The 25,095-nt window shown below is 32.5% G+C and overlaps 3 protein-coding genes and 1 pseudogene across 5 annotated transcripts; all 4 read left to right on the forward strand.

Annotated features, from left to right (window-relative positions):
- The first annotated feature begins 2,834 nt into the window (after positions 1-2,834).
- LOC112098906 lies at positions 2,835-3,885 on the forward strand (annotated as a pseudogene).
- Positions 3,886-5,139: 1,254 nt separating this feature from the next.
- LOC18044432 (phenylalanine N-monooxygenase) lies at positions 5,140-7,140 on the forward strand. Of its 2 annotated transcripts, none has more exons than XM_024185955.1 (3): positions 5,140-5,349; positions 5,461-6,348; positions 6,495-7,140. In XM_024185955.1, the coding sequence occupies exons 1-3, from the start codon at positions 5,179-5,181 to the stop codon at positions 7,137-7,139; spliced, it is 1,704 nt and encodes a 567-aa protein (XP_024041723.1). In that variant the 5' UTR covers positions 5,140-5,178; the 3' UTR covers position 7,140. The 2 variants fall into 2 exon arrangements, with proteins under 2 accessions (XP_024041723.1, XP_006435922.2); XM_006435859.2 differs by having other exon boundaries at positions 5,141-5,349; positions 5,464-6,348.
- An 8,453-nt stretch (positions 7,141-15,593) lies between these two features.
- On the forward strand, positions 15,594-17,672 carry LOC18043917 (phenylalanine N-monooxygenase). 2 transcript variants are annotated; one of them, XM_024186052.1, is made up of 3 exons: positions 15,594-15,830; positions 15,942-16,838; positions 16,977-17,672. In XM_024186052.1, exons 1-3 carry the CDS (start codon positions 15,660-15,662, stop codon positions 17,616-17,618), a joined length of 1,710 nt encoding a protein of 569 aa, XP_024041820.1. In that variant the 5' UTR covers positions 15,594-15,659; the 3' UTR covers positions 17,619-17,672. The 2 variants fall into 2 exon arrangements, with proteins under 2 accessions (XP_024041820.1, XP_024041821.1); XM_024186053.1 differs by having other exon boundaries at positions 15,945-16,838.
- Positions 17,673-22,612: 4,940 nt separating this feature from the next.
- On the forward strand, positions 22,613-23,781 carry LOC18043918. The gene has a single exon (XM_006435861.2). The coding sequence runs from the start codon at positions 22,850-22,852 to the stop codon at positions 23,543-23,545; it is 696 nt and encodes a 231-aa protein (XP_006435924.1). The 5' UTR covers positions 22,613-22,849; the 3' UTR covers positions 23,546-23,781.
- Positions 23,782-25,095: the final 1,314 nt, after the last annotated feature.

The following is a 25,095-nucleotide window of genomic DNA, read 5'->3' on the forward strand; positions in this document are numbered from 1 at the left end:
TTTAACTTCTGTTTACTCTTTCATATGGGATTGCTGGGGTTGGAGTGAGCTCCTTCTCACTATCATTACTCTAAATTAACCAATTCAGCTCTCATGCATGCCCACGTCAATTTTCTTAACGCAAGTGACGGGTTTGATTTTTCTTAATAAAGTTTTCACTTCTATCAATTCTACACAATTATTTCAAGTATAATATATTGTATATATTTGCTTTACTTCGACATGTTGATCCTTTTCTTATGTATAAATCACATTGTAATCATTAATTATTTCGGGAAAGAGAAACAGCAAGAAGTTTTTCCATAACCAAGAGTTCAGAGATTCATTGTTTTTAATTGCATCAAGATTCAAGCCGACAACTTAGAAAGCGAAATGTTATAAGAGTCTCAACTTCACCGAATAATTACTATTTAATGCCACTAGTTCTTACTAAATTATTAGTTCTTGACTAGTTGAAATCTGTACCATGTGTCTAATGGATATTGCTCAGCATATTCAACCAATCCCTTGCCCATATCATTTTTTTACCCTTTCACTTAGTACAAAATTAGCCCTATACAAAACAAATGCAGCCAACCACCGTTGCAGTGGCCGGCCGTCGATTCCCTCAACCAAGCACTATAATATAGACTTTAGGCAAAAATATATTATTTTAAACGACGAATACAATTTCGGTGGCTAAAACCTTTGTCATGACGATTTATTTTATGCCATACAATTAACTATACCTTGACTAACTTGCAATTTTCAGATAATTAAATATACCTTGACTAGCTTGCAATTTTCAGAGACTAAGTTTGAAGTTTTTTTTAAAAAAAAAAAAAAAAAAAAAAAAAAAAAAAAAAAGGCTTCTTGTTGCAAAGCGCATCGTTTTCATGTAGCTTGAAGCAATTAATCACCTCAGGCAAGTACAAGTTGTACAACGGCGACAAGGTGCAAAAAAGGATGACCAGTTCAAATTCACAATTAATTGGTCACTCCAAATGTCGCATCACTAAGTCTTTTCCCACAATTTTCAGTCAACTCCCTTCTACCAACCATCATCTGACTTGTCGTTGGCTCGAATCCACCAAAAGCCCTTAAGAGTGGGGTCCGCCTAAGTTACATTCAGCGTAACTTACGGCTGACCCCCAAAATATCAATTAGCCCCATATGCTCTATATTATTTACAATTTATTCATAAGAATTATAAAATTTTTTGTCTTGTAAAATGTCTTTGAGCCTCTTATACTCTGTTTTATTTTATTGAAACCTTTATTAGAGTACTAATTCACCCCCTATAATTTTAAATTTCTAAAATACCCTCCATTTAATTAAAAAATATAATAATTATTAAATAGATTATAATTATAATAATATAATCTAATTAAATAGATAATAATATAATTATTATAATTATAAATATAAATATAATTTTTAAATGGATTATTATTATTATTAACAACAAGAATAAAAAGTATTATAATTAATTAATCTATTAACAATAATTAATAATAATTTTTAGTTAAAATGCCAATAATAATAATAATTAACAATAATTACTATTAATAATTAATTTTTGAACAATAATAACAATAACAATAATTAAAATAAAAAATAATAATTATAATAAAATTAATTAAAGATTTTATAATAATTTGTTACTATTTAACTCATTCCGATATTTATTATAAGACAAAATAATCACATAAATGATAATATAGTTTATTCTAATTACGATTCATGCAGTTCAAGTAAATAAATTGTTTTAATTCCAATTCTTTATTTTAATTATAGTTATTCCAATTCTAACTCATTATGTTTCCAGCTAATTTCGATTCATTTTTAATGAATGCACTATAAAATTGTAAATCAATTTATATTCAATTAGACCACTCTATATTATTTACAGTTTTTTTATAAGTATTATGAATTTTATAGTGCATTCACTAAACATGAATAAAAATTAACTGAAAACATAATAAGCTAAAATCGAAATATCTAGAATTCAAATGAGAAATTGGAATTAGAATAATTTATTTACTTGAACGGCAGGAATCATAATTAGAATGAGTTGTATTACCATTTATGTGTTTACTTTGTCTTAGAATAAAAATCAGAATAAATTAAATTGTAACAAATTAGTATAAAATCCTTCATTAATTTTTATCATAATTATTATTTTGTATTTTAATTATTGTTATTGTTATTATTATTCAAAAATTAATTATTAATAGTAATTATTGTTAATTATTATTATTAATATTTTAACTAAAAAATTAATAGATTAATTTATTATAATACTTTTTATTCTTGTTAATAATAATAATATTAATAATAATAATCCATTTAAAAAATATAATTATAATAAACAATTATTATAATTATAATTATAATTTATTTAATAATTATTATATTTTTTAATTAAATGTAGGGTATTTTGGGAATTTAAAAGTATAGAGGGTAAATTGGTACTCCAAGAGTTTGATTAAAATAAAACAGAGTACAAGGGGTTCAACAAAATTTTACTAGACAGAAAGTTTTATAATACTTATAAATAATTGTAAATAATATAGAGTATAGGGGGCTGAATAATATTTTGCGCCGAAAGAGTGAAGATGTGGAAGTGCGTTAGTGGTTCTAGGATATCGACAAGAAATTAATTAAGATACCAATATAATGTTTGGTCAAATTTTTAGCTTTCCTTTTTATCTTTTAAATCTGGCAAAAAGTATCACAATAAAATATATGGGTTATTTTAAGGGACCTCCCCTAAGGTTTAGTGTATTTACAGTCAGATAGAAAGTATGCATTTAATTACAGGGATCTCCCCTGACGTTAGTATTCAAATACGTATGGCATCAGTATGTAAGGGTAAATGTGTAAAAATATATTTAAAATAAAAAAATCAAAAGTGCGATGATTTTGTTGATTCGGCCCTTTCATAGCCCTTCAAAGGAGCCAACATCATCGGAACCCTCACCGCTCTCGACACCAAAGTCCGCTGGTGGTCCTGCAATATCTTCTCAACCCAAGACCACGTGGCAGCCGCCATTGTACGTAACTTTGCCTCCGTCTTCGCTTGGAAGGGCGAGACCCTCTAGGAGTATTGGTGGTGCACGGAGAAAGCTCTAGACTAGGGTCCCGGCGGCGGCCCAGATCTCATCATTGACGACGGTGGTACGCCATGTTGTTGATCCACGAGAGAGTCAAAGTTGAGGAGATCTACGAGAAGACTCGGAAGCTACCCGACCCGGCCTCCACTGACAACGCCGAGTTTCAGATTGGTTGTACCAGATGCAAGAAAATGGAACCCTCTTGTTCCATGCCATCAATGTCAATGACTCTGTCACCAATAGCAAGGTAATTTACTTTGATTTGCTTCAGATCTCAAATTCATTGTCACACTAGCACAAAGTGAGTGGCACATGATCTCAAAGAAAAGATTGAAAATGAGGACATGATTAGGTTCGAAGACACGGTATCGGTAACGATGAGCGTAGTTTTCAAAAAGAGCGCGTACGTGTTTCGACAATTTGCATGCTTATTCGTCAACCTAATTTTAGTTCTGACGTCGGCTCTCTGATACTACGGCATGCTCCAACGGCGTCGATCCACTGTGTTATACGGCAGTAGGTACCACAATTACTTCCCCACGTCATCATCAATGGTTGCCGTTCGACATGATCGATAGATCATTATTTTAATCATCTTCATTTTTTGACGTGGTTGATGATCCATTTTATTGTTTTGTTTTCCATCGATGGTTTGATGAGAGCTACTGATGTTATGATTGCCGGAAATGTTGTTGTTGTTTGCGGTTATGGTGATGTTGGCAATGGTTGTGTTGCTACTTTGAAGCAAGCCGGTACTTGTGTAATTGTAACTGAGATTGATCTGTACTAGGATGTGGTTTAAATTTCGTAGGAGTGTGTGTTTGGGTGGTGGGAAAGTTGGAGGAAAGAAACAGATTAGTTTCAGTTGATTGCAGACCATTTGGGATTTGAATAAGGTTATGGATGGGGCTGTGTGGATCTTTTTGTATTTGATGTAGTTTTAAAGTTTTGCTTGCTTTGCTGCATCTTGTTATCCTATTGTTTACTGATGAATAATTAAAAAATGTTTTTGTTTGGAGGTCAAGAAAAAGTGAGAGGAAGTGAGAGAAAATTTCAATGAAAATGGAGAACCAGTCTGAAAAAAAAAACTTATTATTTTGAGGGGAATAGTACTTTTGTAATTTTAACGGTCTACTAACAGTCAAACTAATTGGATACTAACGGTAGGGAAGGTGCTTGTAATTACGTGGATACTTTCTATCCGACTGTAAATACACTAAACTTCAGGGGAGGTCCCTAAAATAACCCTAAAACATATTTATCTTGCTTAGCTTTGTTTGGGCTACTTATTGTACCAAAAAAAAAAAAGATATTTATCTATTCTTCAAATTATTCCCTTAAAAAAAAGAGAAAAAGAAGATTTATGGCTATAATAGCCATTATATATATAGTCACAGCGTAAAATCTATCGAATGCATAAACTATGCTTTTCTTTCTTTTTTCTTAGAGATCACTCCTCCACTGTCCACCCACCATCGTCGCACAATCCATCGATTATTCTATCAACCAAGATAACAATCAATCCGCCCATCACAGCCAATATTGAAGATGTGAAACCACCTTGAAGGAATGAAGCATGACTACATAAAAAAAAAATTGATAAAAGAAAGCAAGATATAATAAACTGTGAGAATAGAACCAGAATAATGATAATCTTAATAAAATGATAATTTGAATTTTTCTTTTCTTGTTGCCAATATTGAATCTCCCCTCTAATTAATTAACTATCTGTGGAATATATTCCTTTCACTAGAAGTCATGAGAACTTCATCAAGGAATTAAAATAAGTTTTGTAATAGACTGTTGGTCAGTGATGACCGAAGACAAATCGCCACATGACTAATTTTAATTCTTAATATGGATACAGACGAATTATGCGTCAAGTTGCATGTCGAAAACGTTGTTCATGAGTTTCGTTGAACTTGACAACCCCGTACCACCCTTCTATATATAATGACGAATGGAGAACCCCCTCTTCATTCAATCAATATCCATCAAGAATAATATTAATTGCTTTTTTGTTTTGATAGCCACAAATCGTTTGGCTTTACTCTTGAATCCAAAAAGTGCCTTCATTAATATTATGGATTTCCTTTCTTATCTTGAAGATAATCCCATTTTTGAATCCACATATATTGTTCGGGTGACACTACTTGTTGCCGTTGTTACACTAATAAGCTTTCAGCTGAAATCCGAAACTATTCGGAAGTATGTGATGGACATGTATTCATTCGTTCAGAATCAACTGTTCAAGGTATACTATATTTATTTTTCGATTTCCCTTACTTATTTATTAGGAACAATAATTGTATATTTTTATTCAACATATAAACTAATTTGATTGAAAATGAATGAATTTGTCCAGCAGAGTACGGACCAGAAAAGAATGAAGCAACCACCTCTGCCCCCAGGCCCGGCTGCGTGGCCAATAGTCGGAAACCTTCCAGAGATTTGGAGGAATAAGCCGGCCTTCAAATGGATACACAGTGTGATGAAAGAACTTAAAACCAACATTTCTTGCATCCGGCTTGGAAATGTTCATGTGATTCCAGTGACTTCCCCAGAAATTGCCTTGGAAGTTCTAAAAGATAACGACTCAATTTTTGCAACGAGGCCGCTCACAATGGGGACAGAGTACTCTAGCCGTGGATTCCTGTCAGTGGCAGTCGTGCCATGGGGTCAACAATGGAAGAAAATGAGAAAGATGGTTGCTTCTCACGTGTTGAGCTCAGCCCGACTTAACTCCTTAATCTCTAAGAGAAGAGAAGAAGCTGACAATCTTGTTCGATTCATTTATAACCAATGCCGCAAAAGTGCTTCTGCCGCAACAGTTGTAGATGTAAGACTTGCAACCCGCCATTATTGCGGGAACGTTATTAGGAAGATGATGTTCAATAGGAGATACTTTGGCGAAGGAAAAGAAGATGGAGGGCCAGGATTTGAAGAAGAAGAACACGTTGAATCACTCTTCGTTGTACTCCAACACCTTTATTCCTTCACTCTTTCAGATTACGTTCCCTGGATGAGAGTCTTCGATCTAGAAGGCCATGAAAAAATTATAAGTGCGGCCATGAAAACTGCCAACAAGTATCACGATTCCATTATAGATGAGAGAGTACACCAAAGGAGACGTCATCATGACAACAAGAAGGAAGCTCACAAGGACCAGGACTTGCTAGATGTTCTTATTTCAGCAAAGGATGAAAATGGGGTTCCATTGTTATCCATAGATGAGATCAAATCTCAATGCATGGTACGTTGGATATCTTGTTTATTTAATACATTAATTTTTATATTATTAATTGCTCATGTTATATATAATCAGGTCGCGGACTCGCGGTCTCGAATTTTAATGACAAATTAACTGATCGATAAATTAACATATGTACGTACTTGCAGGATCTGACACTTGCAACAGTGGATAATCCATCGAATGCAGCAGAATGGGCAATAGCGGAGATGATCAACCAGCCTGAAATTCTCCAAAAAGCAACAGAGGAGATCGATAGAGTTGTTGGAAAAGAAAGACTTGTTCAGGAATCTGACGTCCCGCAGCTCAATTATATCAAAGCTTGTTTAAGGGAAGTGCTTCGCCTTCATCCCGTGGCACCGTTTAACCTGCCTCATGTTTCAACTCGCGATGCCACTATCGCCGGTTACTTCATTCCCAAAGGCAGTCACGTTCTGCTGAGCCGAATAGGGCTTGGCCGGAACCCTAACGTCTGGAAAGATTCATTGAAATTCATACCTGAACGTCATATTGGTTCAGTGGACGATCATCATCATCAATTAGAGTTGGCGGAAACAGAATTAAGATTCCTTTCATTCAGCAGAGGAAGGCGCAGTTGCATGGGCATGGCACTTGGGTCTGAGATGTCTGTAGTGCTTTTGGCAAGGCTTCTTCAAGGGTTTGAATGGAGCGCGCCATCGGGTGAGGAGAAGATTGACCTGTCCGAATCAAAATACGACCTCCTTATGGCTAAGCCGTTGCGTGCACGTGCAAAGCCCCGGTTGGCTGCTGAGTTGTACCAAGGGTACGATTAGAATTGAGGTGCTATAACTTTTAAGCTACAGTTCCTGTGGAAAAATCGATTACTATAAAAAAAAAGTTAGTAATATATAATAAATGTAAATTTAAAACAATAATTTTGATAAAATAATTAAATATATAATAGATTTCCATTATACAAGTGAAAAATCATATCAATATAGCTTCCAAGATACAGCAGCTAGTGTTTACCAAATATTTTAGTCGATCTCAATCTCAAACGCACCATAATAATTAAATGATGAGAAGTTATTTAACCTCATATTAAAATTCTTGAATTGTATATGTTGTTAACCGTTCTTTATGTTATCTTAATTCTTTAATTTAATGTAATTCTCCATTATCTCACGATTTATCTATCTTGAAAGCTTTGCCATCTCGAAATACATCTTTCTCTCTCTCCATCCTTATCCAAGTACAATTTTCTGATGTTTGTATTATTATGTGCTGTGTTTTTTTTTTTTTAATAAACAAACGTTCATCCGTGGATACTCTTAGTACAGATGAATTTGTAGGACAACTCAGGTTATTACTTGTGACTAGATCAATGTCACTTCTGCCTTCCCAATAGGAAAATTGTTGACTGAAGGATAAAAAATCCTTCAATAGACTGGATCATAACATGAAAGAAGTATCGATTTGAATTAAACCTGATTCTTTTGAATGCATGAGATTCCTTCTCGTCTTCAACATTTTCTCTGCAGATCATCGTAACTTGAGTGTGTGCCTGCAAAGGCATTCCAATGCTCTTGTCAATTTTGTGTTCAGTGAATTCTAGTAAATCCGGATCTAGTTTTCTCTTTTTTGAGTGAAAAAATAGCTAAAAGTCCCTTCTCAATCCTTTTGACTTGTATTTATAGATCGAAAAGAGTGGACTTAACAAGAGATTTGATTTTAGATATAAATCTCTGCCTTTCCTTGTTTTTGTTATATTTTACACCATTAGATTTTATAACCTTTTTTTTGGGTGTGTTCAAGTTTTCCATACGTGATGTTATTAGTAATCATGTGCACTTATTATTACATTTTTTTCATTAGATCAACAATCTTTTCCGAGTTTTGTATGGGTAGTCGTGTAATTCTTTATGTGATCACGTCTTGGTTTTACTCTAGTTTGGATCCGGAGTAATCTTACTTGTTCTTAAATATATTCCTTAAAATATTTTTAGACACATGGCTAAATATTTTGGCACTTACATTTGCTATTTTCGTTATTTATTTCTATATTATATTGTTTGCTCTGCCTTTTATTTTTATTTTTTTCTTTTGCAATATTTTTGCTGCTAATGTTTTGAATGATTCAAGTTACTACCTTGATGCCATTTAACTAGACTGTTGGTCTTATTTAGGCACATCAATATTTTGGTTAATGTTGCTATAGAATGCACACCAACAGGTCGAGCCCAATGATTCTCGAATTGGATAACACATTAACTCCTTTCTTTTTGTATGATAGATTTATTTTCAACAGGGTTTGTCGTAATCTCTATTTCACTCGAGGATTGTGTGTACATATAAACCTCTCCAGAAACTGATTTCAATGAAGAACTGTTGTTCAATGTAACGAACTAAATTAACTAGTACAAGAAAAACTGGAGCTTGAAATTAAACCCAAAAATAATAATAATAATAATTTAAAGTTTGTGCTTCTTTATAGTCAGAAATAGAGATGTCATGGCCCACTCATGGATGAGTTTTTCTATGATATCATAAGCCTAATTCATACTCAATATTTTTCTCAATTAACATTGGATGTTTTCCCTATCATCTCTAATTACATGCTGATTGATCATTTTTATTAGTCCCTATCATCTGGTAAGATTGCGTGAGCCAACTCTTACAAGATTTTGGTTATAATACTATATAAAAGTTCATGGCCAAACTCATACATAGTAACTAGTTCAAGAGTCAAGAATTACCTTAGGGTTATATAAATATCTAAAGGTTCATTACAACTAATATGAGATTTTTCTCTTAACACCTTCTATTACGTGCAACTTGATCTTTCTACATAATTCTTATCATATGAAAAAGGTAGCGTGATTCCACTTGTGGATGAGTTTGGCATCGATAGCACATAGAAGCTTGTGTCTAATTCATACTCAAAATTTAGCTTATAAATTGAAAATTATCTCAAACTTATAAGTATTAAATAGGTCAAGACTAAGTTGTCTTATATGAAACTACAAATATTTTTCTATAGTGCATTATCTTATAAATTTAGTAAAATTGTATTTAGCCTATCTGTCTGAACACGAAACTAGCAAACTTAGTTTACTCAAAATTATCAATTTATTGAGGTTTTCCTATTGTGCAACACATATTTTAAAAGAAAAAAAAAATGGTGCTACATGTTTCAACGAGTCGTTTAAACTGACCTTCCCATATATGATATAATTAATACACTACAGTCTTCCCAAATAATTATTCTAAATTTTTCATAGTGAATTACTTGATAACTTACGTAGTTTCCAGTCAAATTAGAACGAAGAAGTCAATATAATTCCTTCAGAAAGTCAAAAAAAAAAAAAATTGCGTTCTTGGTAATTACAGTGCTTTCAATTTTATCAAGCTGACGACTACGAAATAAGTGTCTAGACTTCAACGAAGGACTCAATATTAAGTGAGGAATCAACTCCACGTATTCTTATGGCCAAATAATATATATATTTTTTTATTTAGTGGTCAAAGAATATATGCTTGACTACAATTGAGTTAACAAGATCTATGCCATAACTAAATGTGATCTTTCTGATCTGTACATTAAATAATGAAAAATTATATTCAACCCACCAATTAGCGAGACTCGCCTCAATCCGACCAAAGCGAATTTATTGTGCAAAATTTTGTCATTAATTCAAAAGTTAGAATAATTTTATCATTATTTTAACTTCTGTTTACTCTTTCATATGGGATTGCTGGGGTTGGAGTGAGCTCCTTCTCTCTATCATTATTCTTAATTAACTAACGCGCACGTCAATTTTCTTAACGTAAGTCGTAAGTGACGGGTTTGATTTTTCTCAATAAAGTATTTGCTTCTACTAATTCTACACAATTATTTCAAGTATAATATATTATGGGAACTGCTACCTTATGTTTTAGTAAGGTACAGTCGCTCACAAAACTGAACTATGAATTTCATTATCAGTAAAAAAGACTGTACCTTATATGAAATGTAAGGTAGTTAAATCCATATATTATATATAAGGAAAAGGACAAACACACCCCCAACGTTTAGGTAAAGGGACAAAAACCCACTTAACGTTTTAAAAAAGATATTCACACTCCAATTTATTATAATTGTACCATTCTACCCTTCTAGCATATAAAAAATTATTAGATTATCTAATTGGTCTATATATTATTAATAAAATTATAAATAGACAAGTTGGATATTATAAAAAAAAATTATAAATATACCCTCATTGCCCAATTCCTCTATTTAAATTTTTATCAATAATCAATTTTCAAAAAAAAAATCTATACACCTAAAACAATTGTAAATAAATTATAATTTTAAAAATAAAATTGGTTATTAATAACCAATTTTATTTAAACTTTAAACTTGTATATTTAACAATTCTCCACATGTCAATCATTTAAACTTGTATATTTATAACTAATTTTCTATGTTATTTATTATAGTATTAATAATCAATTTTATTTTTAAAATTATAATTTATTTACAATTTTTTTAAGTGTGTAGATGTCTTTTTTAAAAATTGGTTATTGATAAAAATTTAAATAGAAGAATGAGGTAATGAGGGTATATTTATAATTTTATTAACAATATATAGACAAATTGGATAATCTAATAGTTTTTTTTATACTAAAAGGGTATAATGGTAAAATTATAATAAATTGGGGTGTGAATATCTTTTTTAAAACGCTAGGGAGGTTTTTATCCCTTTGTCTAAACGTTAGGGGTGTGTTTGTCTTTTTCCCTTATATATATTTGCTTTTACTTGGACAAGTTGATCTTTTCGTCGTATATAAATCGCATTGTAATCGTTAATTATTTGAAGAAAGAGAAACAGCAGGAAGTTTCTCCATAACCAAGAGTTCAGAGATTCATTGCTTTAAATTGTATCAAGAATCCAGCCGGCAACTTTGAAAGCGAAATATTATAAGAGTCTTAACTTCACCGAAGGAATCAATACTTACTATTTAATGCCACTAGTTCTTATTCAAAGTATTAGTTCTTGACTACTTGAAATCTATCCCATGTGTCTAATGGATATTGCTCAGCATATTCAACAAATCTCATGCCCATATCATTTTTCTTTCCCTTAAGGTGCGTTTAGCATTGAATTATGATGTATTGAATTATTTTTAATGCAGGTGTATTGTATTATATTATATTGTATTAGCATTGTATTATAATAATATTGTATAACGTTTGGTGTTATACTGTACTGTATTAATTTTTTATGATTAACTTAAATTATATATTTAGAAAATAATATTTATTAGTACATAGAAAAATATTAAATATAGAAGTCTTAAATTTTAGAAATTTAACATTATTTTTTAGTATAAATGTTAAAAGGTATCATAATTTTTTGTAAAGATCGAAACTTATAGCCTTATATTTTCGGCAGCATAACATTTATTTTTTAGTATTTTTTAAATATATAAAATGTGAAATAAAGATCAAAGTGAATAATTTAATCAAATAATCTCTAAATAATATCATAACGGAATGATATTTTATGTTATTATTTTTATTGTTATTAATTTTAAATTAATATTAATTAAATTTATTCATATATAAATATTTATTGTTAGTTATATTAAATTTTTAAATAATAATCAATTCTTATACATGAATTATTAAATAATTAAATAATACATTATTTAGTTATATTTTTAATACAATAAAAATTAAAACATGAATAATAAATTATAAAACTATTAATTTTTTTAATAATTATGATGTAAAAATAAAAAATAAATATTAATATTATCAAATAATCTATTAAATTAAAAAGTTATATTTATTTATTATTATTGAAAAAAGCAAAAGTAAATAAATAAATAAATAAGAGAAGCAAAAGCAAAACGTTAATACGGTAGTTACCGCATTAGCACACCCCCTTTATCTCAATACAATTTCTTTCTAAACATGACCTTGATATTAAATTAATGTGAAAAGTATTATAATACACTATAATCACATACTCCAAAGTCCAAACACACCCTTAGTGCAAAATTAGCCCTATACCAAAAAATACAGCCAACCACCGTTGCAATACTCGGCCGTCGATTCCCTCAAACAAGCACTATGATATAGACTTTAGGCAAAAATATATTATTTTAAACGACGAATACAATTTCGGTGGCTAAAACCTTTGTCGTGACGATTTATTTTATGCCATGCAATTAAATATACCTTGACTAACTTACAGTTTGAAGGTTAAAACAAAAAACAAAAAAAAGTTTATCGTTGCAGAACGCATCGTTTTCATGTAGCCTGAAGCAATTAATCACCCCAAGCAAGTACAATGGCGACATGGTGGAAAAAAAACGACGTCTTGTTCAAATTCACTCTTAATTGGTCGCTCCAAGTGTCGCATCATTAATTCTTTTCCGACTATCAAATCTATCTTTTCAGCCAACTCTCTTCTACCAACCATCATCTGCCTTGTCGTTGGCTAGAATCTGTCAAAAGCCCTCAAGAGTGGCGTTCGCTTGTAAAACGCGGCGGCTGCATCTCATGCAGCCGTTTTTTTATTATTTTTTAAGTGATTTTATAACCGGCCACCGGTTATAATAGCTTCTTTTTTATTTTTTGAAAAACCTTAAAATAGTTAAGATAGAGTATTTCTAAAAAGTTCTATTAATTTTATTCTTTAAATATCTATTAGTTTACCTATGTTGTAAAAAGAAGAATGAAAAAATATATTATTCTCCAAAAGACTCTTCAAATAGAAATAAGATAATATTATTTTTATATGTTATTCTCCAAAAAACTCTTCAAATAGAAATAAGTTAATATTATTTTAATCAAATAAATATTTTTTCAAATGAAAGTAAATGGTAATTAAAGTACTTTTTTGTTTTTTCTCTCCCTCTAATAAAAAGTAATAAATGTAAATTAAAGAGTAAGAAAACAGCTCTACAAAATTGAATAGAGATAATCATTTCTTATTGAAGAATCTTAATTGGAGTGTCTTTTGGAATCTTGAATATTGATGTAGCTCTTCAAATAAGTAATAAATTCTTATTTGAAGAGTTTTTTTAGAGATGCTCTTATATATACATATAAAAAAAAAAACTAAAACTTAAATAAAACTTAAATCTTCTCTCTGTCTATTCACTTAACGTTAAAAACTACTCAACTTTATCCTCCCTTCTTGCAATTACGTGTGTGTGTGTGTGTGAATGATTATTTCAGGATTAGTTTAACAAACAACCATATTGTCTTTTCTTCTACTCACAATAATTTTCAACTTTTCCTCGAATTTTTTGTTCAATTTCCTTATCTGGGCATTGTTTATTGAGTAAAAGTATTAATTTTTGTCATCAGATATATATATATATATATATATATATATTAGAAATGTTCCAATCAGGAATTTTAAAGTGCGGGAAACCTTTAAAATCACATGGTTTTAAAGGCTTAAAACTGTAAGCATTTAAAGCCGTGTGGTTTTAAAGCTTTCCCAGACTTTCCCGCCCTTTAAAATCCCTGACCAGAAAACTACTCATATATATATATATTGTGTTTGGTGAAATTAGGGGTTTGAAATTCTTGGAGCTATTATTTGAATATTTTTATGCTTATCAAGTGTTTGATAAAATTCCTAAGGGAATCTAGTAAAAGAAAACATAAAATATGCCAATAAATGAAGGAAATTGGAAGCGAAGTTTAGCAGATCTTGAGAAACTTTTGCAAAATTAGGATATGAAGATGAATTTGCTTTTCAATTTGGCCAATGGATTTAGGAATTAGGTGTGATGACATTAGATCCCCCCTCCAAAAAAATATTCCTTCATAAGAACTTTAGAAATTGGGGATCTTTCTATTATTGTTCACTTCATCTTGGTATGTAATTTATCATCTTTCTTTATTTAAAAAAAAAATTGATTTCTATGGCTACATATTGTTATTAAAATTATGTGAGACTATATAAATTGCCTTTATAAAAAACATTGAGACTAAATTAATTACCAATTATATTTGTAAAAATTATCACAAATCACAACTACTTGAGACAATTATATAACGTCGCAATATGTGAACTTCAACAATAGAAAAATAGCATTGCTAATTATATATTTGAACACACAAATGATGATTTTTAATAATTATTGAGACTTTATTTACAAACTCTTGAGACAAATATTATAGTCATTATAAATCATTTATTGTGACAAATATGAAGTGTCATTAATTGTATTTTTTAATCTCTAATTTGACCATTTTTAATACCATTTGTGACAATTTTAACTTAATTTTAAGGCAATGATTTTTGTCACATAAATATATTTTTAATATGTTGAAAATAATTTTGGTTACTAGAACTTTTTAAGACGGTCTTTTTACGACTAACATGTGACGATATATTTTTTGTCACAGAAAATACAAGATGACTAATTTGTTATCTTTTGTGACTAAATTTTTTTAATAAAATAACATTTTTCTTGCAGTGATTAAGATAGCAGTATAATGTTTGGTCAAATTTTTAGCTTTCTTTTTTATCTTTTATATCTAGCAAAAAGTATCACAACAAAAGATATTTATCCATTCTTAAAATTCCCTTAAAAAAGGAAAAAGAAAAAGAAGATTTATGGCTATAATAGCAATTATATAGTCACAATGTAAAATCTATCGAATCCATACACTGTGCTTTTCTTTTTTTCTTAGAGATCACTCCTCCACCCACCATCGTCGCAAAATCCATCGATTATTCTATCAACCAAGGTAACAATCTACCCGTCCGTCACAGCCAATATTGAAGATGTGAAACCGCGCCTTGAAGGGATGAAGCATGGCTACATAAAAAAATGATAAAAGAAAGCAAGATATAATAAACTATGAGAATAGAACCAGACTAATGATAATCTTAATAAAATGAGAGTTTGAATTTTTCTTTTCTTGTTGCCAATATTGAATCTCCCCTCTAATTAATTAACTATCTGTGGAATATATTCCTTTCACTTAATTATAAGTCAGAACTTCATTAAGGGATTATGATAAGTTTTGTAATGGACCGTTGGTGAGTGATGACCGAAGACAAATCACTACACGACTAATTTTGAAAAACATAAATTTATTTCTTAGTATAGATACAGACGAATCATGTATCAAGTTGCATGTCGAAAACGTTGTTCATGAGTTTCGTTGAACTTGACAACCCCATACCACCCTTCTATATATAATGACGAATGGAGAACCCCCTCTTCATTCAATCAATATCCATCAAGAATAATATTAATTGCTTTTTTTTGTTTTGATAGCCACAAATCGTTTGGCTTTACTCTTGAATCCAAAAATTGCCTTCATTAATATTATGGATTTCCTTTCTTATCTTGAAGATATTCCCATTTTTGAATCCACATATATTGTTTGGGTGACGCTACTTGTTGCCCTTGTTACACTAACAAGCTTCCACCTGAAATCCAAAACTATTCGGAAGTATGTGATGGACATGCATTCATTCGTTCAGAATCAACCGTTCAAGGTATATTATATTTACTTTTCGGTTTCCCTTATTTATTTATTAGGAACAATAATTGTATATTTTTATTTGACATATAAACTAATTTTATTGCAAATGAATGAATTTATCCAGCAGATTCGAAGAAGTACGGACCAGAAAAGAATGAAGCAACCACCTCTGCCCCCAGGCCCGGCTGCATGGCCAATAGTCGGGAACCTTCCAGAGATGTGGAGGAATAAGCCGACCTTCAAATGGATACACAGTGTGATGAAAGAACTTAACACCAATATTTCTTGCATTCGGTTTGGAAATGTTCATGTGATTCCAGTGACTTCCCCAGAAATAGCCTTGGAAGTTCTAAAAGATAACGATTCAATTTTTGCAACGAGGCCGCTCACAATGGGGACAGAGTACTCTAGCCGTGGATTCCTGTCAGTGGCAGTCGTGCCATGGGGTCAACAATGGAAGAAAATGAGAAAGATGGTTGCTTCTCACGTGTTGAGCTCAGCCCGACTTAACTCCTTAATCTCTAAGAGAAGAGAAGAAGCTGACAATATTGTTCGATTCATTTATAACCAATGCCGCAAAAGTGCTTCTGCCGCAACAGTTGTAGATGTAAGACTTGCGACCCGCCATTATTGCGGGAACGTTATTAGGAAGATGATGTTCAACAGGAGATACTTTGGCGAAGGAAAAGAAGATGGAGGGCCAGGATTTGAAGAAGAAGAACACGTTGAATCACTCTTCGTTGTACTCCAACACCTTTATTCCTTCACTCTTTCAGATTACGTTCCCTGGATGAGAGTATTCGATCTAGAAGGCCATGAAAAGCTTATAAGTGCGGCCATGAAAACTGCCAACAAGTATCACGATTCCATGATAGATGAGAGAGTACAACAACGGAGACATCATCCTGACAACAAGAAGGAAGCTCACAACGACCAGGACTTGCTAGATGTTTTTATTTCAGCAAAGGATGAAAATGGGGATCCATTGTTATCCGTAGATGAGATCAAATCTCAATGCATGGTACGTTGGATATCTTATTTATTTAATACATTAATTTTTATATTATTAATTGCTCATGTTATATATAATCAGGTCGCGGTCTCGAATTTTAATGACAAATTAACCGATCGATAAATTAACATATGTACGTACTTGCAGGATCTGACACTTGCAACAGTGGATAATCCATCGAATGCAGCAGAATGGGCAATAGCGGAGATGATCAACCAGCCAGAAATTCTCCAAAAAGCAACAGAGGAGATCGATAGAGTTGTTGGAAAAGAAAGACTTGTTCAGGAATCTGACGTCCAGCAGCTCAATTATATCAAGGCTTGTTTAAGGGAAGTGCTTCGCCTTCATCCCGTGGCACCGTTTAACCTGCCTCATGTTTCAACTCGCGATGCCACTGTCGCCGGTTACTTCATTCCCAAAGGCAGTCACGTTCTGCTGAGCCGAATAGGGCTTGGCCGGAACCCTAACGTCTGGAAAGATCCATTGAAATTCATACCTGAACGTCATATTGGTTCAGTGGACGATCATCATCATCAAGTAGAGTTGGCGGAAACAGAATTGAGATTCCTTTCATTCAGCAGAGGAAGGCGCAGTTGCATGGGCATGGCACTTGGGTCTGAGATGTCTGTAGTGCTTTTGGCAAGGCTTCTTCAAGGGTTTGAATGGAGCGCGCCATCAGGTGAGGAGAAGATTGACCTCTCCGAATCAAAATACGACCTCCTTATGGCTAAGCCGTTGCGTGCACGTGCAAAGCCCCGGTTGGCTGCTGAGTTGTACCCAGCTAATTGAATGACATCAATATATTGGGCATGCCTTTTTTTGTTTTTTTTTATAGATGATATCGCCATCGTTTTATTTTAATTTATTCATCCTGTAATAAGTGTACTCTATTTGTTTTATTTTAATAATGTTTCTCTCCTACAGCCGGAGTTTGCAAAGATAAAAAACAAGTACTAAAGAATTGCATGTTTAGACCAGTGGTGCAAGCGTTTCTTTATGTTATACACATCCCATGAAGGACAAGTAATTAACAAATCAATCATTTGTTGGTCAAAACTCATGACCATGCATGTGATTCTTTGGTTGTCGATAACTATTTATATGGGATTGCTTTTTATACGTATCAAGAAAATGCTGCGATCTTGCGAAAGTTTTGAGAAGCTCAAAACTTGTTGGGTATTGGCTTTGTTTACCTTGTTGGGTATTGGCTCTCTCATGACTCGGAATGCTCTTCTTGTCTTGACTTTTGTTTGCCTAGGTTTTTCCTTAATCTCCAGGTGCCTTATAGGGCATTGGTATTTTCTTGGCATAGGGAAAAATGATTTATTATGGAAGAATATTATCACAAAACTTTTTCTCCTTATTAGCCTAAGTATGTTTTTCCTTGTTATTAACTTTAGGAGAAATGAAATATTTTTCAAAAAGATATTATTATGAAAATTTTCCTCTTTATCCGTGTAAGGGAAAAACGAGCTATTTCGGAAGAATAATGTTAAGGAGCTTTTCTTCTTTATTGGCATAGCAAGTTTTTTCTCTTTGTTGGTCTTTAGAATTTTTTTCCTTAGTAGATGAAAAGTGACTTATTCCGGAGGAATAGTATTATGAAACTTTTTCTCTTTATCTGGCTAGGGGAAGTATTCCCTTTTTATTGATCTCGGGAAAAATGAGTTATTTTAAGGGAATTGTTTGGGAACTTTTCCTTATTAGTGTAAGAAAAAGTAATCTATTCTAGAAGAATATAAGTAGGAAATTTTTCATTTTTCTCTTAAACAAGTTTTTCTTTTTCCTCTTTGTTAGCCTAGGGAGAAGTGAGCTATTCTGAATAAATATTATTATCTAACTTTTCCTCCTACTTGACCTAGGGGAAGTTTTCCATTTTTCTTAACTTAGGAAAAATGAGTGATTCCCGAAAATGATTATTTGAGAGCTTTCTCGCCTTCTTGAAGTAGGGAAGGGTGGCATTTTCTTAGATTTGATTGCTCTTATGGCCTTGGTTTTTGTTTGTCTCGATTTTCTCTTAGCCTTTATTTTTCCTTAGCCTATATTTGCCTTGTTGAACATTGGCCTTTTCTTAGCTTGCAATTGTGGCCTTAGCTTTTGTTTGCCTCGGTTTTTTCTTAACCTTTATTTTTCCTTAACCTTTGTTTGCCTTGTTGAAAAGTGACATTTTCTTAGCTTGACTTGCTTTTGTGGCCTTGGCTTTTGTTTGCCTCGGTTTTTTCTTAGCCTTTATTTTTCTTTAGCCTTTGTTTGCCTTGTTGCAAAGTGACTTTTCTTGGCTTGGCTTGCTCTTGTGGCCAAGTTTTTGTTTGCTTCGGTTTTTCCTTAGCCTTTATTTTTCCTTATTCTTTGTTTGCCTTGTTGAACATTAGTCTTCCCGTGGCTTGGCATGCTCTTCTTGCCTTGACTTTTTTTCTTAATTAATTTTTTAAGTTACCATTTGCCTTTGGAAAAGTGATTTATTTTGGAGGATTATTATTACAGAACCTTTCCTCCGTTTTAGCCTAAGAAAGTTTTTTTTTTTGGATCCAATACAGTACTTAATAAAGCCCAAAAATGATATAGTACTAATGTAATATAGTGCTCACTCTTAATGCAACATTATGAGGTGATCAAATAAGCTCTTAGGCCATGTTTGGCTTAAAGAAAGGGAAGGAGAGGAAAAGAATGGTATGGAAAGGAAATGAGAAGAAATGAGTGGAGGAGAATAGTGAAATTAAATTTCATTGTTTAGTTTGACATCAAATTTGATAGGAAAATGAATTACAATTTTTTTCTTTGGACAAATTTATCATTGACCTTAAATACTAAATTACCTATATTAGTAATGAAATATAATTTAATATCAATACCAAACTTTTTTAATGTCAAAAAGTCCTAAAACAATTCAAGAATTATATTTAATATAAAATATAAAATAATTTAATATACTAACTATTTATATAATTTAATATAAATAAAAGGCGGTCAACAGCAGTCAACGACGGTCAACACCGGCGGGTGACTTTCTGTTGAAATTTTGGCAGCTTTCGATGATGGTCTGAGGGTCTAGCTAATTTCCAGCGATGGCCCGGTGGAGATCCAGTGAAGTTCATGCAACTGTTAATTTATATTTCTATATTTTCAAAATAAATAAATAAGTTTGTTTATTTTATTAAGTTTCTTAAATCATTCATTAAATTTAAGTAATATAAAATTATTTATAATATTAAATTGATAAAATAATTATTATTAATAGCATTAAACAAGTTAAAATGTTGAAGGATAATTTTGAAAACTTCAGTTTTCAACATAAGAGGATTTTAAATTCTTTACTCCTCGGTGTGGAATTTAAATTCTATATTATAATAGAAATTAAATTTTAATAAAAGTTAAATTTTAATAAAAATTAAATTCTTATATATTTTGTGTAACTAAATAATAAAAATAAAAATAAAAATAAATTTTGAATTACTTTCTTCTCTTCTATTTTCTCATCCCAACCAAACATCCGTACATCACCTTATTGATTGAAATGGCGCCTCATTGTCCGACTATATTCTAAAGGCTTTTGTAGGGCCATACCCATCGCAAAGTAGTTGGGCCCCATATGTTCGAGGTCGTGCGAAGATTTTAGTCATCCCATGCAAGTACGAGCATCAATAAATCATTCAAACTCGGTCAAAGTTTAATTAACAGAGAATAATTTTCTTAAAATTATATTGGGTAATTGCTTGAGAGTAGAGATGGCAAAAATACCCGGCCGGTCCGGACCTGGACCGTACCCGGGTGTTGCAGGCCGGGTATTACCTGGTCCGGGTATGAAGCCGGGTCGGTCTTGGGCATCACTTGATAAACCCGGAACCCGGATTTTATTAAAAAAAATTATAAAATATATATTATTTTAAATATTTTATATTTATTTGACTTATTTATTATACATATATAAAGTTTTAAACACTTAAAGTTTATATTTTCATGTCAAATTTTATTGAAATAAATTTAAAACTTATAAAATTATCAAAAAATAAAAAATATATACACATAAAATATTAAAAAATATAAAATCTGAGTACCCAGATTAAAACCCGGCCCGGACCCGGACCCGGACCGGTTGCATCCGGGCAGGGTCCGGTCATGGCAATACCCGGACCCGGCCCGGGGTTTTGCCATCTCTACTTGAGAGCTCCTATAATGCTTTGGGACACATGAAGTGTTCTTATTGATGCCGTTGTAGAACCCATAATACAGCTCCGCGAATAAAAACACGAAACGTGTCCCATTGCAAAGTTTATTAAAATTCATAGTGTAAGACTATAATTATTAATTGGTGTGCATAAACTGATGCAAAATGAAAGCTTTGATTAAACCAGAAAACAATGCAACCAATGAGAATAAATAATATATGTCAGGCCACAATTCTGATTTTGTAACACAATTTGTGCCAAAAAAATATTGTACCTCTAACATTATATTTCAATTTTACCGCAATATAGAGTAAAAAATAGTAGTGATATTGTTACAATAATTGAGAGAGGATTTGTAAAACTAATTATTATAGTATTTCTTGCAAGTACTCTATTGTTGACATTTAATTTGTAATTATTTTATATATGTCTATAAATAAATAAATATATACACACACGTATGTATGTATGTGTGTATGTATGTGTGTATGTATATGTATGTATGTATGTAGCTCTGGTGCCTTGACAGCCTACGTGGGGAAATGGAAAGATTTGGCTATCCACACTTATCGTTTTGCCTGCCATATGTGTATTGCTGACATGGACACCACGTGGAAAACATGAAAAGAGTTGCGTTAGAGGAGACGCGCAGCGTGTGGCCGCATAGGCGGTGCATGCAATCTCAACGAGCGACCACGTGCTTGCGCGCATTTCATTTGAAGCCATCACATTCACCTCTGTTGACCGTTCGATCAATATTAACGGCTACGATTAATCACTTGGCAGACCTCGTGCAAACCTCGTGTTCGACTCCGTCCCTGCCAAAGATTTGCTTCTCGTGGACCTCGTGGCACTTTGCTCAGCGTGGTTCAAATCCTCTACAATCGGTAGTAAAATAATCGCCTTATGAACTATAATTATCAACAATAATCAGCTTAGATGGGGATACAATGAAATTCTAATCCACAAATATTAATTGGCTTGCTGAACAATAAAAATAAAAACCCCTACCTAAGTATATTTTATTTTATTTTTATATGTGAATTATATCAATCAACTATTAAATAACTGGAATAATTAAATCAATATATTTTAATAACTTAGAATGATTCATTTTAGTTCTTAAATAAAGTAAATACATCAATAAAAATGTTTTTCATTTAAATTTTATAACTCAAATAAATAATTTATTCTAAAAATCTCATTTTAACCCATTTCAATTTTTGTTCATTCTAATTCTAATTACTAATTAGTCAATGCACTATAAATTTGATCAAAATTTAAAAAAAAAATGAGCTCTTTAGTATTTGTAATTTTTTTTTCCACATGTATAAATTTACTACTTGGCAAAGAAGTTTAAGAATTAATATGTAGTTTTTATTTTTTCATTAGGTAACATAATTTTATCAATTTAAGATGCAGTTTAGTTGGGACACTCAAAACTCAAAAGTGACGTGTAAATTGATTTTCCTTTTATCAACTCAGATCCACGATAATAATCGTAAGACCGGGACCAGGGAACCCTTACCCTCCTGGTGAGGTGTGACTCTGATGGGTGACCTGTGTTGCAACAAATTGCAAGTTTCGGCGAAATTATAAACTATAAAGAGCCTTCCTCCAACTCACGCGAAAAATCAAACGCATCCTTCCTCCAATCGCAACTCTTCAAGCCAATGTTGACCGTCCAATAATTTGCTTCTTTGCTTCATTCAAAAATCCATTAAAACTCTCTGATAACGCAAACGAAACCAAAACCAGAAACACGCGAAACAAAAATTCAAAAATCCAAACTTTGTTTCGGTTTTGGTTTTGCATTTGATCAATTAATCAGTCTCTCTCTCCCTCTTCCTCTCCATGGCGTCGCTTGGCATTCATTACGGCGGTGGTGGAGGAGGAGGAGCAGGAGCGACGTTTTCGTCGAACCGCCGCGGAACGATTACGAAAATTCGTTCTCCGATTGCGTCATTGAATGTGACGCCGGCGATGAGCGAAAATAGGAAATGTCACGCGATGCCGATTCCGATATCGTCCTCGCGTGCGGATATTGATCTGGTGGAACCGAAGCGGAAACAGGAGCGGAGCGTTTGGAGCGAGAATGTGATAGACAAGTGGATGAAGGATTCCGTCGTGGAGATCGTCAAGAACTTACGTGAAACGCCGCTATTGGTGCACGTGTATTCGGACAGCGGCAGCGGCGATTCGACGAGGTTGAAAACGGAGAAGGCCGTCCCGGATGATTGGCCTCTCATGAAATCGAAATGGGAGGACGGAACGACGCCGTTGCCGGAGGGCGTTATTTTTGTTGAACAGTTGAAAGAAGAGGACGCGGCGGATGATTCTGGCGGGGAGAGTGAGATCACGCGCGCGTGGGGTATTTTGGTGCAAGCGAAGGGCGAAGGTTGTGGGCCGGCTTGCTATTTGTTGAAGACAAGTCGAGCTGGGGCGGGTTCGGGTCTGGGGCTGTGCTGTACGCACTTTTGTTTGGTGAAGGTTAAGAGTTTTAGGGAAACGGCGGAGGCCCAGTTCAAGAATTGTTGGTTGTTAAATTGATTAAGGTGATTAGGGTAATTAAAAATTAAAACATTATTTGTAAATCAATAAAAGATTATTTGTCCCGCTAGCAAAATTCCCTGTGATGGCACAGGAGCATAGGGTTTGAATCTCGTCCGCAAGTCTGGAAACGAGATTTGATTGGTGTAACTAAAAATTGTGATTGTATGAAAACCCCCAGGAAGAATTTAAGTTGTATATAAGGATTTATCAACATATGTATCCATTTTAGATAATTACGTTGCTTTTTGGTATCTATTCTATCATTCTCTCTTCCAACTCAGCTTTATTCCAACAACTTTTTCCTTAATTTTGCTCTCTTCACAAGTCTGAATTTACAATGGATTTTCTTAATATATATCTAAATTCATATGGTGGTTTAGATTTAGATCCGCGGAGACTTAAGTTTTTATTTTTTTGGGGGGGGGGCTTATGGTAAAATTACTATTTATTTTAAATATGAAGCCTTGTTATATTGTTTGATACATCAATTAATTTGGTCAATCATGTTGGTGGAGCAAACATACTTCAAAAGAGCTTAAAGTAGTTTATGGTAGAGCTCTAGTTTGTGTTGTGCATGTAAGTAGGGATATTTTTTTACAGATATCGAACGCACTGCTTCAAAAGAGCTTAAAGTACTTTATAGTAGTGCTCAGTGATTTGTTTTAACCCCGAAATACATACAATACTTTTATTTCTATATATTTCAAATGCAATTAAATTTTTTTTGAAAAAAAAAATATATTATATTTCACAATCGGTGCTTAATTATATGATTTTGTGTTGATGGGCGAATACTTTTTTTCAAAACAAATATGAAGCTTTTTGTAGATAAAAGTGGCAACTATGGATTCGGTGGGCGAATACTTTTTTTCAAAACAAATATGAAGCTTTATATAGATAAAAGAGGCAACTTTGGATTCCGATATACTTGATCGAATTTTGAGTTGATTGGATTGGGGAAAAAGTTATCCGACTTCAATCTGAACTTCTGATCAGTTTGGATTTGAATTACATTTCAATCGGATCATATTCAGGTTAAATTCAATTTAACTCAATTCAGATTATGAGTCATTTTGAGTTTTTTTTTGGGTTTATTTTGATTTTTTTTTTTTTGGTAAATTAATCTTGGTATTACTAGATTGAGATGTAATTGTCTCATTTTAGCTGATTTTATCAATTTTTAATTAAAAAATTCAAGGTATAACGTATCTTGGTTTCCTTTTAGTTGTACGTTTTTTTTTTCAATGAAAAGAACGAATTTCATTCAAAAACCAAAAATGGTCAACAATATAACGTCATAAAGGTATAAATACACAATCATATCCAACTTAAATAAAATATATAGGATAATACCTAAGACTCAGGGATAAAATAAATGCGACCTCTAGGGGTGGACAAAATTGGGTTCGGGTCGAGTTCGGGTCAATCTGATCGGGTTTTGGGTTGTTCGGGTTAGACAAGGAACAATCCGAACATAACCCGAATTAATGACCCGACCCGAACCCGATCCAAATTTGGTCGAGAGGTAGAGGTTGTTTTTTTTTTGT

The sequence above is a fragment of the Citrus clementina genome, unplaced genomic scaffold (assembly GCF_000493195.1).
Source record: "Citrus clementina cultivar Clemenules unplaced genomic scaffold, Citrus_clementina_v1.0 scaffold_4, whole genome shotgun sequence".
Classification (NCBI taxonomy): domain Eukaryota; kingdom Viridiplantae; phylum Streptophyta; class Magnoliopsida; order Sapindales; family Rutaceae; genus Citrus; species Citrus x clementina.

Coding starts and splice junctions, on each gene's coding strand:
- LOC18044432 (XM_024185955.1), top strand. CDS start 5,179: ATGGATTTCCTTTCTTATCTTGAAGATAATCCCATTTTTGAATCCACA. Junction 5,350..5,460: donor TTCAGAATCAACTGTTCAAG/GTATACTATATT, acceptor GAATTTGTCCAG/CAGAGTACGGACCAGAAAAG. Junction 6,349..6,494: donor AGATCAAATCTCAATGCATG/GTACGTTGGATA, acceptor ACGTACTTGCAG/GATCTGACACTTGCAACAGT.
- LOC18043917 (XM_024186052.1), top strand. CDS start 15,660: ATGGATTTCCTTTCTTATCTTGAAGATATTCCCATTTTTGAATCCACA. Junction 15,831..15,941: donor TTCAGAATCAACCGTTCAAG/GTATATTATATT, acceptor GAATTTATCCAG/CAGATTCGAAGAAGTACGGA. Junction 16,839..16,976: donor AGATCAAATCTCAATGCATG/GTACGTTGGATA, acceptor ACGTACTTGCAG/GATCTGACACTTGCAACAGT.
- LOC18043918 (XM_006435861.2), top strand. CDS start 22,850: ATGGCGTCGCTTGGCATTCATTACGGCGGTGGTGGAGGAGGAGGAGCA.